Source organism: Neolamprologus multifasciatus, chromosome 7, assembly GCF_963576455.1.
Source record: "Neolamprologus multifasciatus chromosome 7, fNeoMul1.2, whole genome shotgun sequence".
Lineage (NCBI taxonomy): Eukaryota > Metazoa > Chordata > Actinopteri > Cichliformes > Cichlidae > Neolamprologus > Neolamprologus multifasciatus.
In genome coordinates this window covers 32,352-47,166 of record NC_140445.1, presented here as the reverse complement: position 1 = coordinate 47,166, position 14,815 = coordinate 32,352, and the positions used below count along the sequence as shown (strand labels likewise).

The 14,815-nt window shown below is 40.1% G+C and overlaps 1 protein-coding gene across 1 annotated transcript in view; it reads right to left on the bottom strand.

Annotated features, from left to right (window-relative positions):
* Positions 1-14,263, bottom strand: part of LOC146513327 (laminin subunit beta-4-like) — a 51,000-nt gene extending 36,737 nt beyond the window's left edge. The window contains exons 1-10 of the mRNA XM_085167475.1: positions 12,841-14,263; positions 11,077-11,154; positions 8,947-9,137; positions 8,059-8,194; positions 7,715-7,788; positions 7,383-7,571; positions 7,098-7,161; positions 5,288-5,502; positions 4,571-4,691; positions 829-1,017 (exon numbers count right to left, since the gene is read on the bottom strand). Of these exons, the coding sequence (XP_085023601.1) occupies positions 829-1,017; positions 4,571-4,691; positions 5,288-5,502; positions 7,098-7,161; positions 7,383-7,571; positions 7,715-7,788; positions 8,059-8,194; positions 8,947-9,137; positions 11,077-11,098 (1,201 nt within the window). The 5' untranslated portion in view covers positions 11,099-11,154; positions 12,841-14,263. The remainder of the gene's footprint in view (positions 1-828; positions 1,018-4,570; positions 4,692-5,287; positions 5,503-7,097; positions 7,162-7,382; positions 7,572-7,714; positions 7,789-8,058; positions 8,195-8,946; positions 9,138-11,076; positions 11,155-12,840) is intronic.
* Between the last annotated feature and the right edge of the window lie 552 nt (positions 14,264-14,815).

Here is a 14,815-nt window from a genome sequence, read left to right as displayed (position 1 = left end):
GGACTTATCGGTCCACTGAGACACTGGCCTAAGGGTCATTATGGGCTGTGGTGAGGAGCCCATTTGATGAGAAAACAGCTTATGGACCAAGTCAAATTCATGGACCAAGCACGACTCCATCAGCCACAAACTTGCTGAGATTTAATTACCAGAACAACTGTCTGTGAAGGTTCTCAGTCATCCAGGTCATCGTAGTCTAAGGATCTTGGAAAGAAAAGCGTCTGGACTTCTTTAAGTTGCTTGAAGATGTTTCACCTCTCATCCGAGAAGCTTCTTCAGTTCTAAGGTCAAATGGAGGAACTCTGGGACGCTCCACCATTTGACCCTAGAATTGAAGAAGCTTCTCGGATGAGAGGTGAAATGTCTTCAAGCAACTTAACGAATTCCAGACGCTTTTCTTTCCAAGATCCTTAGACTACCAGAACAACTGCTTAATTTAGAAACAAATGAGTCATTTGTTTATTTTATGAATAACCAGCATTCAACAACGACAGTACAAAGTAACAGTTAAAAATAGAGGCAGAGCGTATTTTTATAACATAAATTATCCAGTGTAGCTCAGAATTTATAAACATATTTTACTGTCAGCTTTCACTGAGTTAATGGAGACTGTTACTGCACCATGTTGGTAAAAGTCATAAATCACTAGGTTTGACATTCAGACATTACTGTTAATATAGTAATATCCCAGCTGCATTCTGACAAACATCCAGCCGCACCACTTCAGCGATGAAAGAAAATAATAGAAACAGAAAAAGGTGCGACTCATTTCTACAGGAGCAGTGAGAGCATGAATATTCAAAAAGTAAAATAATAATAAAAGCTTACGTATGCAGGCTTGTGGGTCATCCTTCGCTCTCTGCGGATCCTGATACAAAAAAGGTTGACACTGTTCACACTGAGGCCCCATCCTGTTGTTGCCACAGTCATCACACACACCGCCGCTCACACCTCCAGTCGCTTCGTAACGAGCTGCATCAAAGTGACACGAGTCCGAGTGACTGTGGCAATTACATGCTAAGAAAGACGGAAAACAGCATTTTAAAGTATGGAAAATGAAAAAAATTAATCATGTCAACAAACAAGATACAGGGGTGTTTAAGATTATCAAACAAATTTAAGTGTTAAACAAAGATAACAAAACTGAACACAAAATGCAGTTTCTAAATGAAGTGGTTTATTATTACGGGGGGGACAGTTCCAAACCTTCATGGCCCTGTGTGATAAAGTGACTAATAACTGGTTGGACCACCCTTAGCAACAACAACTGCAATCAAGCATTTGTATTAACTGGCAATGACACTTTTAAAGCTGTGGAGGAACTTTGGCCCACTCATCCTTGCAGAATTGTTGTAATTCAGCCACACTGGAGGTTTTTGGAGCATGAACTGCCTTTTTAAGGTCATGCCACAACATCTCAATTGGATTAAAGTCAGAACTTTAACTAGGCCACTCCAAAGTGTTTTTTTAAGCCATTCAGAGGTGGACTTGCTGCTGGGTTTTGATTATTGTCCTGCTACAGAAACCAAGTGTGCTTCAGCTTGAAGTCATGAACAGATGGCCTGCTATTCTCCTTCAGGATGTCTTGGTAGATGGCAAATTTCATGGTTACACTTACCACAGCAAGTCTTCCAGGTGCTGAGAAGGCAAAACAGCCCCAAACCATCACACTACCACCACCATATTTTATTGAAGCTATAATGTTGCTTTTCTAAAATGCTGTTAGTTTTATGCCAGATGTAATGGGGTGCACACCTTTCAAAAAGTTTAACTTTTGTCTTGTCAGTCCCTAGAGTATTTTCCCTAAAATTCTTGGGGATCATCAAGATGTTTTCTGGCCAAACTGATACAATCCTTTATTGTTCCTTTTGCCCAGCCACCTAGTTCTGTTTAACATTCACATTTTAACCTTGTAGACAATAATGGTCATAGGTTTATAATTTTAAACTCCAAAAATTCTGCCAGAAAATGAGAATGGAGTGTAAAATTTTACTGGAATTTTATTCCTCCTATTTGTATTAATTTATGTCGATAAATAATGCCAAAGGTCCAACTGGTTTATTTCTAATGGGAGAGAAAAGGCAGAGAGCTAATTTCACTCAGAGATGGAGACAGATAAGAAAGAAGGAGAGAAAGGAGAGAGGTTAGAGTTAAAGGAAGGATCCTCATTTAAAGCTCACATGGAAGTAGGGCTGCCACGGTTAGTCGACTAGTCACGATTACGTCGACTATCAGAATCGTCGACGACTGATTTAATAGTCGACGCGTCGTTTGAAGCTTTGTAAGATCACAAAAGACGCAGGAATAAGTAGTAGGATTTAAGAGTGCAATAACGGACTGAAACAGAAGATGGCAGCACTGCATGTACAAGGATGCCAGCTGCCGTTAAACCCCGAAGAAGAAGCTGTGTCCCAGAATTCATAGCGCGGCCCAGCTCAGTTTCCAACAATGGCGGCAGCTAGTTAGTTTTAATATTCAATTCAATTCAATTTTATTTATATAGCGCCAAATCACAACAAATGTCGCCTCAAGGCGCTTCATAATATCACTCTTATTATTCTTTCTGGGTCACAAAATAAACGTTTAACATATTTTCAGGCGAGAATGTAGCTGTGTAAACCTCAAATATCTGCTCAGTTTATCAAGACACCACAAATTTTCAAAAGCGCTCCGACATTTTCGGAGACGTCTGTTAGCCACTAGCTCGATAGCTAGCCGGGGGCTAGGCTCACTAGAGCCGTGAGAACACCGGACTTCCGGCTAATCGTTTTCAAACCCACCGCCGTCTTTCGCTACTCAGGTTAAACATGATATATAAGTCACTTAGATAACTTAAAAATGTTATTGTTTGGCTTTTTTAGTATTTTATTTGTTCCTGAGTAAATCGGTTTGGCTGAGATTAAAGTTATAGTTTTTACACAGCTGAATAAACGTCAAGCAGACAGCTGATTATCAGAAGTGTGAGATGCTCCAGAATTTACTCCGGTGTCCTGTTATATTTTAGATAGCAAGGAGTTTATTAAACTTCACCGAAACAATCTGCAAATTTCATTAAAATTTAATAAACTATCATCTTGTCTTTATTTTTAGTTAGCACATACCTGAAACACTTAAAGCTGTAAGCTAGTGATAGTTATATAAGAGCAGATGCTGCTGGTGCAATAAGCTGTAGTTTTACGTCCAATGGGTGATGATCTGATTAGTCGACTATCAAAATACTCGTTTGTGGCAGCCCTACATGGAAGTCCTCATGTCTCTGAATCTGTATGTGACACATGATGTTTGTTCATAAAGCTGCTGCTAAACAAACTGAGGCAGACTGTGTTATTTAAAGGCTGCAGGTTAGTGCAGGATGAACAGGTGAGTTTGCTGCACTGTGATGGGTTCAAAGTAAAGAACAGTGTGACTGATGCAGTGGCTCTGGGTTCATGGTCACAGTTAGCTTCCATCAAGTGCAGCAGAGACTCACTGACTGAATTCATACCAACTCTATAGTGTAATATAAATACAGCATAAACAGGGTACTGTCAGGGTAGAGGATGGACTCAGCCAGGACAGGTCAGGAAACATCTGCTCACATCTGGTTGAATTCGGCTGTGTAAGAAAATGGACTGAAGCTCTCAGCAGAAGTGATTGTGATTGTTTTCCCCACACTGAGACATTACAGCTGATTTTAGGTTCCCCACCTGCTGAATCCGCTCTGACCGCTCCCCTGCTTATTTCCTGTTTAAAGTCCCCCTCTACAATTTCTCTGCTCATGTTCTACTTTTCTGATTCAAGGTGACCACATTTATTAGAATTGAAATTATTTGAATAAAAATTCAGACTGAAATAATGTATTATAATTTACTAATATTATTTTATTATAACATTAATAAAAAAAAAATAGGTGGTAGAAAGTCTAAATCATGCTTAAATTGTGCAAGGTTGTTCTATGACCACACACAGAACCATTCATTGTTACTGAAAAGTGCTGATATTCAATTTTAAAATGGGACAAAAAACCATCAAATGCATTACCTGAGCTTCTAGTTTTGTGTCTTTCATCTATTTTAATTTAACCTTTGTCTGGATCTAAAATAGATCAGAACAAAATAAATAATTCAGTCATTAAAGTGGACATATACTTTTGACTTTTAACCAGACAGCAAAATTTCATTTCACATCAAAGGAATGTGTTTAAGAATGATTGAAAATCCCTAATAATCATTTGCTATCCACAAATGTAAGCAATTCTACTTACTACTTACTCTAGTTGTAATTTGATATCATCTGAGGTAGTCTGATATCTAAAATGAATCCGTAATACAGACGTAGCTTCTACAGAAGGAAGTTGACCTTTTGCTGCCTCAGCAAATGTTCTTTGAAAGGGAAAACTGTTGATTTCTTAATTTTTAATACGTTCAGGCTTTGCAAATATGCAAACATTTCCAAACATCAGTTTGACAACTGAATCAAAATGACATTTGTGTATTAGCCAAAAACCTAAAAATATTTTTGATAATGTTTCCAACAATCTTTTTTTTAATTAAACATTAAAAAGTGATACATTTATGTCAATTTGAGTTACCTCGGCAGATGTCTGCTGCACCCTCTCCTCCAGGCTTCCAGGGGGAGTCATTGTGAAAATCCTGACATCTCTCACAGTTTTCTCCAGCTGTATTGTGCTTACAAACACATTGTCTGTGAACCTGAAATCAGAAAATATTTTTACGTGCTGAGCTCAACTGCAGTTTCAGGTGTATACAGTGTGATGTCGAGGGAAAAATGACGCATACACACATTTGATTAAAAATGTGCAGAGGTTATATTAGGACTCCATCTGTTTCCCCCTGCTGGGTTAGGGTTATCAATTCAATCAAGACCACTGATTTGTGGATAGCAGAAATCCGAGGTCACACATACAAAATTGCCTGATGACTTTTTCTAATTCCTCAGCCACAGCCGCCCAAATACATATGATCTTTTCTCTCAATTTTTGCCTTCATCTTTAATTTCTTTTTACTGACTTTAAAGTTCTTGATTCACCTTTCAAAGCTGTTTGTTAAAAACAAAAAACCCAGCATGTTAACATTGATTAAATCACAATACAATACAAATTTATTTATATAGCACATTTAAAACCAAAGTGCTTCACAATAATGCAATAAGTCATTGTTATAAAACATTAACAAAGTACAAAAACAAGTACTAGTACTAATCCTAACAGATGGGAAGCACTAATCACTTTAAATAATCAAGTTAATCACTGAAGGACGAATAATTTCAGACCGGCTCTACTCCATACCATGCCAGGCTGGGTGAAAACGTCCCCGTGGACTCCAGCCATGGGCACACACTGGCTGGCGTGTCCGTTACAGAAACAGCTTCCTTGAACCACCATGTTGTAAACAGAATAGTAATATTTGTCCTGAGGGTTCCTGCGTTTTCGACTCAGCAGTGTGTCACCAAGTGTGAAAAGACGTGTGAAGTTCACCCGAATGTTTGTCACGGTGGTCAGATCTGAGGATGATGATCAGAACAATATTCAGTTTTACACGTTTCCCCTATTTCCATTAAAATGTTCCATTTGACAGACACATTAAAAGTGTCAGGGCTGCTGAGCGCCACTTGTTAGGGTCTATCTTCAGTCTGTCGCCGGGAAGTTTTTCCCAATGATGAATATGCAGAGAACACAATTGGAGATACATTTCCTGAATTTCAGGAGGGGGACTACGCCTCTAAACACGCCCCTTCCAGCTCTTATCTATATATAACCCCCCCCCCCCCCCCCCCACACACACACACACATACATTTCTACAAGCTCTTTTGTCTTGTTTTCGTGCACCACTCTCCCTCTCCTTTTTCAAGTCCTTCACTTCTTCACTTCACATTAGTACATGAGGGATCTGCCAGGCCTAGGAGCCGCCTCCAGTTCAACTCCAAACTGCAGTTCAGTTCATGTTTAAGCCATTCACTATTATCTATTTTAAAAAAGCTGTTAAACCTCAAATAACGACGTGGGCCCAGCTAGTGAATTATCATTCACTAGCTGGGCCCACGTATTTATTGGAGGCTCATTAGACATCAACCTCTTGTTAAAGAGCGTAAACCCCTGAGGCAAAAAAATGTGTGAAAGACTACAACCTGCAGTTCCTCTAATGTTCGCAGCGCATTGGTCCCCTTAGGCTATGTTCGCTCTTAATGCTCAATTCCGATTTTTTGATCAAATCCAATTTTTTTGTCTGCTCGTTCACACTACAAATAAAATGTGACAGCAAACGCGCTCTAGTGTGAACGCTCAAAGCGGCCGCATGCGCAAGGAGACGTCACACACAACGCGCTCTGTTCAGACCCAGAGCAACAGTATTGTTTGACTCATGGACCTTAATATAAAGACTTGTTTCAGACCTTACGTTTTCCAATTTTGCTTTAAGTTATAAAGTTATTTTTTTATTTACATATGGCCTAGTAATTATACTTACTGCTGTTTTAGAGAGGAGCGCTGCTTCAAAGGATAGTTGCAGATTTCTGTCAGAATCTGCAGATTATACAGTACAAATAAAATGTTCACGTTTCTCCAACGTTGTTCCTAACAGTTTCACTAACATCTACACTGGACGGACAGGAAGCGTTCACGATGTCTTCTCATGCACTTCTCCGGTGCTGATAATCGGCGTCTGTCTTGTGTCAGTGATGTAAAAGACGGATTTAATGCGACATGACCATCAAACAGCAGCTTTTTAAAACATCAGATATGTCTCAGATTCAGCACCACATACGAAAGTGACCTAGATCGGATTTGAGAATATCGGATCTGTTCACACTGTCAGACCATGATCGGATATGGGTCGCATAGGGTCAAAAAGGTCAGATTTGATGCACTTTCGCCTGCAGTGTGAACGTAGCCTTAGACTCCCATGTTAAAACGTTATAAAAGAAATAAGCCTGAAACCCCCCCCCCCCCCCCCATCCCCACAGTTTGCCCCAGGGCAACTGTGGTTTGCCTCCACCAGTGTGTGAATGTGAGAGTGAATGAATAGTGGAATTGTAAAGCGCTTTGAGTGTCTATATTATTACATATAAACACAGTGACAGCTATTTAGGAAAACCTCACCGTGGATGTTCGGTGCATGAGGGTTTTCTGTTTTAAAGACAGGATCAAGAGCTTTCAGCACCACCTAGAGGACAAATATAAGAAATACAAACATATTTACTTACACAGAACCAGTATAAAAAAACATAATTAATGCTTTGCTGTTATATTACTTCATCATTTTAGCATTCCTGTGAGTTAGTTTCAATTTTGTCTCAATGAATTCTTATGACAAAGTCCAGAATGACTGAAGCCCAGGAGAGAAAAAAAGCTCATGTTCACACTGGCTGTAGTTAAAATTGTTACCTCTCCACCTGAGGATGGTTCTGGTCCAGAGTATCTGCTGTCACAGACAACGTCATCGATGCTCCTGGCGCGCGCAGTCGACACTGAAGGGAAATGAAGAGAACAGTCTTCTGCAAAGTAACGGACAACTGTCCAACTTCGCCCAAAATCCCTTGATCGTTCCACCAACATGGCTGCTGGCCGAAAACTCTGCACAGAGCAGATTAGCATTATCTTAATGTTTGATTAGGCAAATGTTAAAGGTGTAGGCTCTTTTCTGTTCATACGACTTTTTGACTAGCATTTAGTTAATTCCCTAAAAACATTAAATTCAGTACGCTTTAGAGGTATACCTTGAACCTGAGGACCAGGTGACTGAACTGGAACATAGTCTCCAGATTTAACTGGATGCTGACATTATGAACTCCTGCACAGAAGGCAAACACAGAGTAGACTTACAGTGTTAGATTGTTTGTGATAGCATATTTTAACTGTAATGTTCCACAAACAGTAAGTCGTGTTTCTTTGTCACACACAGAGCAGAAGGAGTAGAGTTGCAAAGCTAAGTGCTTTCTCTTACCCAAACACATTCTGCCACCTAAACAAAATGTTTTTTGTAACTAATATATTGATTTCACATAGTTTTCCTTCTCCCTCTGATTGGACAGTTTGTTGTTGCAGAAATACTCAAACTTACCAGTCTCCGACTGCCACCACTTCAGCTTTCTCTCGAGGTCAAAATTTGTGATGACATTCTCAATACGGTGGCTGTTTGGGCTGTTGTAGCGATGATATGGTAGCCGAGAGTCACATATGAAACATTTCTGCCTCTCCTATGAATAAACATAAACCAGCCTGATCAATGATTACCTCTGGGTTTATAATACTACAAGTAAACTACATGAAATATCATTACTTTAGTAGTAATGATATTTAATGTAGTTAATTTAATTTATTAAGTATTTCAATCACCATAAAGGAGGTAATGCTTATTTCTTCATTATACCAACGCCTACAAATCATGGAACAGGCCATTAGCCCAGGCAAAAATAGCATCTTCTATGATATAACAAATTTATTTTGTTATTGATCAATGCAGAAGACAGAGTCATGCTTTAAGCTGTGCTTGAAGAGCCTGAACATACAATTTAAAACTGGATCATTGCCAAGTTGTCTGTTATTTTTACTCGTTCATCCTTTGAGCCTTTTCATGCTCGGGTGATTCACCAGTCAGAAGAACTTTGAATGCTGGAGAAATAATGCAAAGATTGACGATACATCAGAAGGAAAAGAAAATAAAGATAAAAGCATATACGACGGGGAGAGGTGGAAATGATCCTCAGGGTGAAGAGAACAGCGTCAGATAATAAAGACACAGATCTGAACATGCTGCAGTATGAAGACGAGCCAGAAACATCAATCAAGAGAAAATGAGTTCAGCTGTAGTTTATTCACACACAGGCTGACATATCTTGCTTCACTTCACACACACACACACACACACACACACACACACACACACACACACACACACACACACACACACACACACACACACTTTGTGTGTATGAATCTTCTATTTGACCTCCAGATATCCGATGATGCAGTAATTTTGTGGTCCATCCAGACCACAAGTGGATGACGCTGAGAGCTGAGCAGCACGACCCACCAACAGGTCACCCAGCTGGGGGTTACAGGAGCTGATGGGGCATGGGTCCTGGAAGTCCTTGTAGTCCTGAAGGTGAACTGCTGGAAGGAAAGCTGCAGAGAGACAAACTGACCAAAGACATTTGAGGTATTGGACATTTCTTCCAGACTCGGGAAAGTAGGTCTTTTAACAGACATAAAAATAAAATAGTTGTCTGCAGTTTAAATATTTCAGCACATCGTTAAATCAATCCTTTTTTCCAAAGCATCACAGTGAAGTGTTTTTTTCTAAATTATAGATTTCTAGAAGGAGAAAGGTGTTCACATTTTTGTTTTTACAAGAGTTATGATGAGAACTAGTTTAAATTTGAAGTTTAAGAAGTTTAAATTTAATAGATTGGGAAGAAAAACAAGTGACAACAAGAGGAAAACCTTCAACAAGTGATTGCATGTCTGCAAATCTTCAGCTAAAATACCTTGAACAGCACACCTGATCAACCTGACAACTGCTCCCAGCCCTGGCCGTAACAACTTGGACTTTTCCTCAGAGAGGAGGTGCACCTGCAGGTGTTGGACATCACATCTCACAACATGAGAACTGCAATGTCACTTTCTTTACAGGAAGTTTTATTCATTGTTAGATTAAACATTGAATTCTAATGTTTTGTTATCCAGGTCATGGTAGTCTAAAGAGTTTGAAAAGAAGGTGATTGGAATTGTCATGGTTTTGTGAGTGCTGGGGTTTTTTCACAATCCTGGCATTTCCACCTCTGGGCAGAGCTGCCACATCACTGCTGAAAGGCTGCACCTAAGCCGGCAGCCCAGATTGTCTGCTAGCCCTCATTAGTCGCGGTTATAGTTATTCCTAAATTTGACTTTCTGCTCACAGAAAATCTCCAGATGTTGCTGAGACTCACTGCCATAGCCTGCCTTGGTTCAATCGCTTCAACTCGCAGTTTCTCCAACTATGCTCACGTGCCTTGCTCCCCACCCAGCACTCTGACTTTAACAGATCACTCATCGGATTACCTTTGCACCTCACCCTGACCACCTACCCCTCTATGCTTCACCTTCGCCTGTGAAAAGACTTTGCAATTCGCAACTTACACCTTGGATCGGCATCTGAAACCCATTCTAACACCTGTTTCCCTCATTTCAGTGAGTGAGAATACCACCACACCCTTTCCCTCTGTCCCACACCCCAGGGGTCCTGAACTGGAAGTGTCGGGTCCCCAGCCCTCGTCCATGACAGCCCCAAGGCTCCCTCATGGACCCCCTCACAGTTCATGTAGTGATTTTCTAGCCTCTCGTTTCTCAGTTAGTGTTTTTGTAAACATGTGACTCTCATAGTGTTGTTCTAGTACATCCATAGGAGTATTTGAGTTGTGCTTATGGTACTGTTCAAGGAACTAGTGGATAATAGCATTACTCTCATTCAAAGCGTGTCATAGAATTATTTGAGTAGTCGATTAATTGCTTACTTTGTCACTCTACCTAAGTCCCTGTGTCTCTGAGTGCTGTCTGCATTAGAGTCTATTCGCTCGAGTTGGCCCACCGGCCGTGACAGGGATGCTCAGAAACCAAACAGCCACTGCATAAACACATGGCACAACATAGAAGAGCCACCTTGATGGGACAAGACTCGGCTGTCCATCTGCATCTAAAGCACAAAGGTCACTCTTTCGAGGACACCAATGTCCACATTTTGGACAGAGAATACAGATGGTTTGAAAGAGGAGTGCAAGAAGCCATCTGTGCCCACTGTGAACGACCATCTTTGAACAGCGGGCGGGGCTTATGACACCAACTGTTTGCCATCTATAATCCAGTTTTGAGATCCTTCCCAGGCCCTCTTTTGGGATCACTCCTACTAGGGTTTAAATACCTAGGGCTCTCCACCATTTCATTTTATAACTGGAGACGCTTCTTGGATGCGAGGTGAACTGTCTTCAGGAAACTTAAAGAAGTCCAGGTGCTTTGTTTCCAAGCTCTACTGACTTTTAATGTTTCTTCCTTCACTGAGTGAGAGTTCAGAAAACATATGGCAGTGATAAGAAACTGAACTCACCGATGAAAAAGTGAAAGATCATGTTGTGCTGAGGCTGGTCAGGTAGATTCCACAGATCTCTAGCAAATTCTTCTTACTCTGAGCACAAAAACATGTAAACATCTTCATCACATTTATTGCTAAATTACTCATTTTGTGATTGCTAATCTAAGGTCAGTTTTATCTGCATAAATAATAAAATGTATATTTAACAAAACCAAACACATTTAAGGGAAACAAACAAAAATCACACCGATAATTTTTCATGTTCTTATCAGTAAACAGTTCAATTCTGTTTTATTGATAGAGCAGTTCACAACAATAATCACTTCTGAATTGAATCTTATCCAGCCTCTTAACATTTCATTTGCTGTTGGCTGCTCTGCTAACTGAGTCTATCTTTACACTGTGGAGGCCCCTGGCAAAGTTGAAACAGATATTGTATTTTAATTGTGTTATGAGACAAACAATTCTAGTAAGCACATGACAAATATGTCATCATTAATGTCACCATATATGACAAAATAAAGATAAAGAAAAAGTGATTTGTAAATAAGATAGTAATCTCATGTACTATAACTAGAAAATGGTTATGAAATATCTGCTAACCTTCGATTAAATGCTAGTTCTTTTTTTTTCAAACTAAATAAAAGAAAGTGGGGTATTGGTTGAATATGTGCATGCTGCCTCCTTCCATTTAAATAAAAGAGCCTGACAGAGCAGTATGTTTTCACAGAGCAATCAAATGCAATCCCCTGAGGGGACTGATGAACCTTCACAGGAATGAAAGGAAAATGAAGTTTTGCTGAACATTTCAACACCTTCCATGTGTTTAAGCCAGTTTTATTGCACAAGTTCTTTATGGAGAGACAAATTATCATTTTGTGTTGTTTCTAAGTTAGCTTTATTGACCCCTGCAGGGAAAGTGCTATGGAAAACAGAAGTGGATAGGTATGTTGGATCAGTATGATCACAAACATAGTAAATATAAACAGATTTCCAACTTGCCTTTCGAAACAGTTGGAGCACTGTAAAGGTTAAAAAGGTAGGTAAAAAATAAATAACAAAAACAATTTTCCCAGAAAAAGGCATAATCCAGATGGGAGCTAGTGTTTCTCAGCATTCAAACTTCTCCATGATTTACATGTAAAACACTGACTTAATCGTGTTAGTGATGTGCAAAAACAAAGCTTTCTCTGGACTCCTTAGAATGCCTAACATTCCTGTGTGTGTGTGTGTGTAATGGAATGAAGTACTGAATATTTATCATGCTCCTGGGAATATTGTTACATTTATAGGTATGAACGTAAAGTGATAAATATCTTGATGTGATCTGTCACACATCCTTATAGCCACAAAAGATTATAATGGTCTGACAGGACCTTGAGTTTTCTCTTGAACATATTTAAAAAGTACAATTGTCGAAAGACAAAAACTGTCAAAAACTTGGTGGTAACATTTATATGTACACTGAAAATACCCACCAACCTTTAATTTCTACTTTAGAATAGTGAAACGATAAAACAAATTCATAGGTTCACAATTTAACACACCAACTATTAATTACCAATTATATCTACAACCCCAAATACATTTCAGTGCAGAGCAATTAACGCTTCACAAAATACTGTTTGCGGGCTTACAGTACTAGGAAATTATTCCAGTTAAATTGAACAAATCAGCTGATCATATGAGGTACAAAGCTGCCTGACGTTTCTAACAGCAGGTCCAAGTTTGACTTAAAAGATAGTCGATAGACTTAATGAGAGTAAATATGGGACATACCTACTTCTGCCTCCATCGCAAAAGAAAGAACACATCTGGGCAGGTAATGGCACACCTGAGACATATGCAGCCTCAGGCTGTACTTATCAGTGTGAGAGATACAAAAAAAGGCAAAGAGAGAAAGTGAGAAAGTGGGTGTGTGTAAGAGAGAACATTGCACAGGCATAACTCCCATAGGAGAGGGATTGGGAGGATTTTTTATCTTCACGTTTGCCACGTTGTACCAGAGCAAAGAGAGCAGGTAAAATAAAATCAAATTCTAATTTTATTTGTCACTTACACAATCATACACAGCAAGACATGCAGTGAAATGCTTATTACTGTGCAATTCCAGACCAGTATAAATACAACTAGAGAGGGAAAATTTCAGAAGAAATTTTAAGTGTGCCTATGCTGCTGCCAATGAGTGTAGTTTGCCATTCATACGACTACAGGAAGCAAAATGCACTAGAGCAGCTATTCTCCACCATGAACTATGGTAAAAACAAACACCGCTTGCGCCTCACAGACGACAGCTTACAGTCTTGCGTAAGGATGAAGTGACTTCGTACAGCCCCGATCTGCAGACGCTGTGCGCAGAGGTTCAGGAGCAGAAGTCCCATTGTACCACGGCAGACCTGACGATGTTTGCATGAACACGATTTTTAGCATTTCTTTAATGACCACTTTTCACACATGGTTGCTGTACCCACACAGCCAGCTGTAGCTTTTCAAGTCACATCCCGGCACAGACCAACACAACAGCCGAGAGATCACAGACTTTAAGCTGGCGAGGCGTGATTGCAGATGTCGCTCAGGTGTGTCCGCCTTCCCTGCAGTGGCACTGCAGAACACGCTCTGCCACACACATCAAGCACGTAAAATAAATATTTATCCTGATATTTTGTAAATATTTATTTTTCATTTTTTTAGCAGCATAGTGCTTTTTCCAAACATTTTTAAAATTCAGGTCAAGGCTGTGTAACTTCACGGATTTCAACTATCGCAGGGAAAATTTGGATTGTAACTCCTGCAATAAACAAAGGACCACTGTAAATAAAAACGTAAACGCTTATCTTGGCTGAAATACAGGGATCAATGGCTGGCGTCTACATATGTGGACATCACATTTTGGGTTAATTAAAAATGCATGCCTTGAGTCTTAGGAGGTTCAGTCAGCTGTTTATAACCCAGAGACTCATCCTCCCCTCCGCCTCCAACAGATGGATAGACAGAGGGGAGAGAAGAGTGATGAAATAGAATAAATCTATTTAAATTAAGGCAATCCTACGGTGAGGTTTAGGATTGGATAGGGTTAGGGGTTAGGGGGTAGGGTTAGGGAGAGCTCAAGTTGGGAGGTTGGTCACCGAGGGTTAGGGTTAGTGATGGGTCGGTCGCAAACGAAATGGCTCTTAGAGACGATCTTTGAAGTGAACGATGCGAGCCGGTTCCTTATTGGGAGCCGTGGGTTTTTTTTCCCTTTCTCCTGCCCTCTCTTTCACTTTTTTTCGCTTCATGCTGCAAGTCCCTTGTGTTTGCGCTGAGCAGAGATGGTAAACAGAGCCTTGCGTTTGTGCCCCGCCCCCTCTGGTCAGCGCTGAGCTGAGGGGGCGGGGCGGTAGTTACACTCGCAACAGCAGTAGCACACAACAAGACCAGGAGGGAGAGGGAAAGAAAGAGAGCCGGGAGCAACAAAAGACAACACCGTCACATTGGAAAGGTACAGTAAAGAAAATGAGTGACACCAAGAAAAGAAGCAAAGTCTGGAGCCATTTCAATCTTATTGGCAAAACAAAGGCAGAGTGTAGAGTCTGCAAGAAAAGGATATAGAGCCGGCTCCACAAACAACATGCACAGGCACCTAACAACTGTCCACCCATCAGTGCAATGGGAAGATAAAACACAGTCAGTTGAGTGTGATATTAATATTTCTAAATGCCTTAATTAAAAATCTGGGCGTTCTTTTCCCCTTTTTTTTTCCATATTTTAATTTATA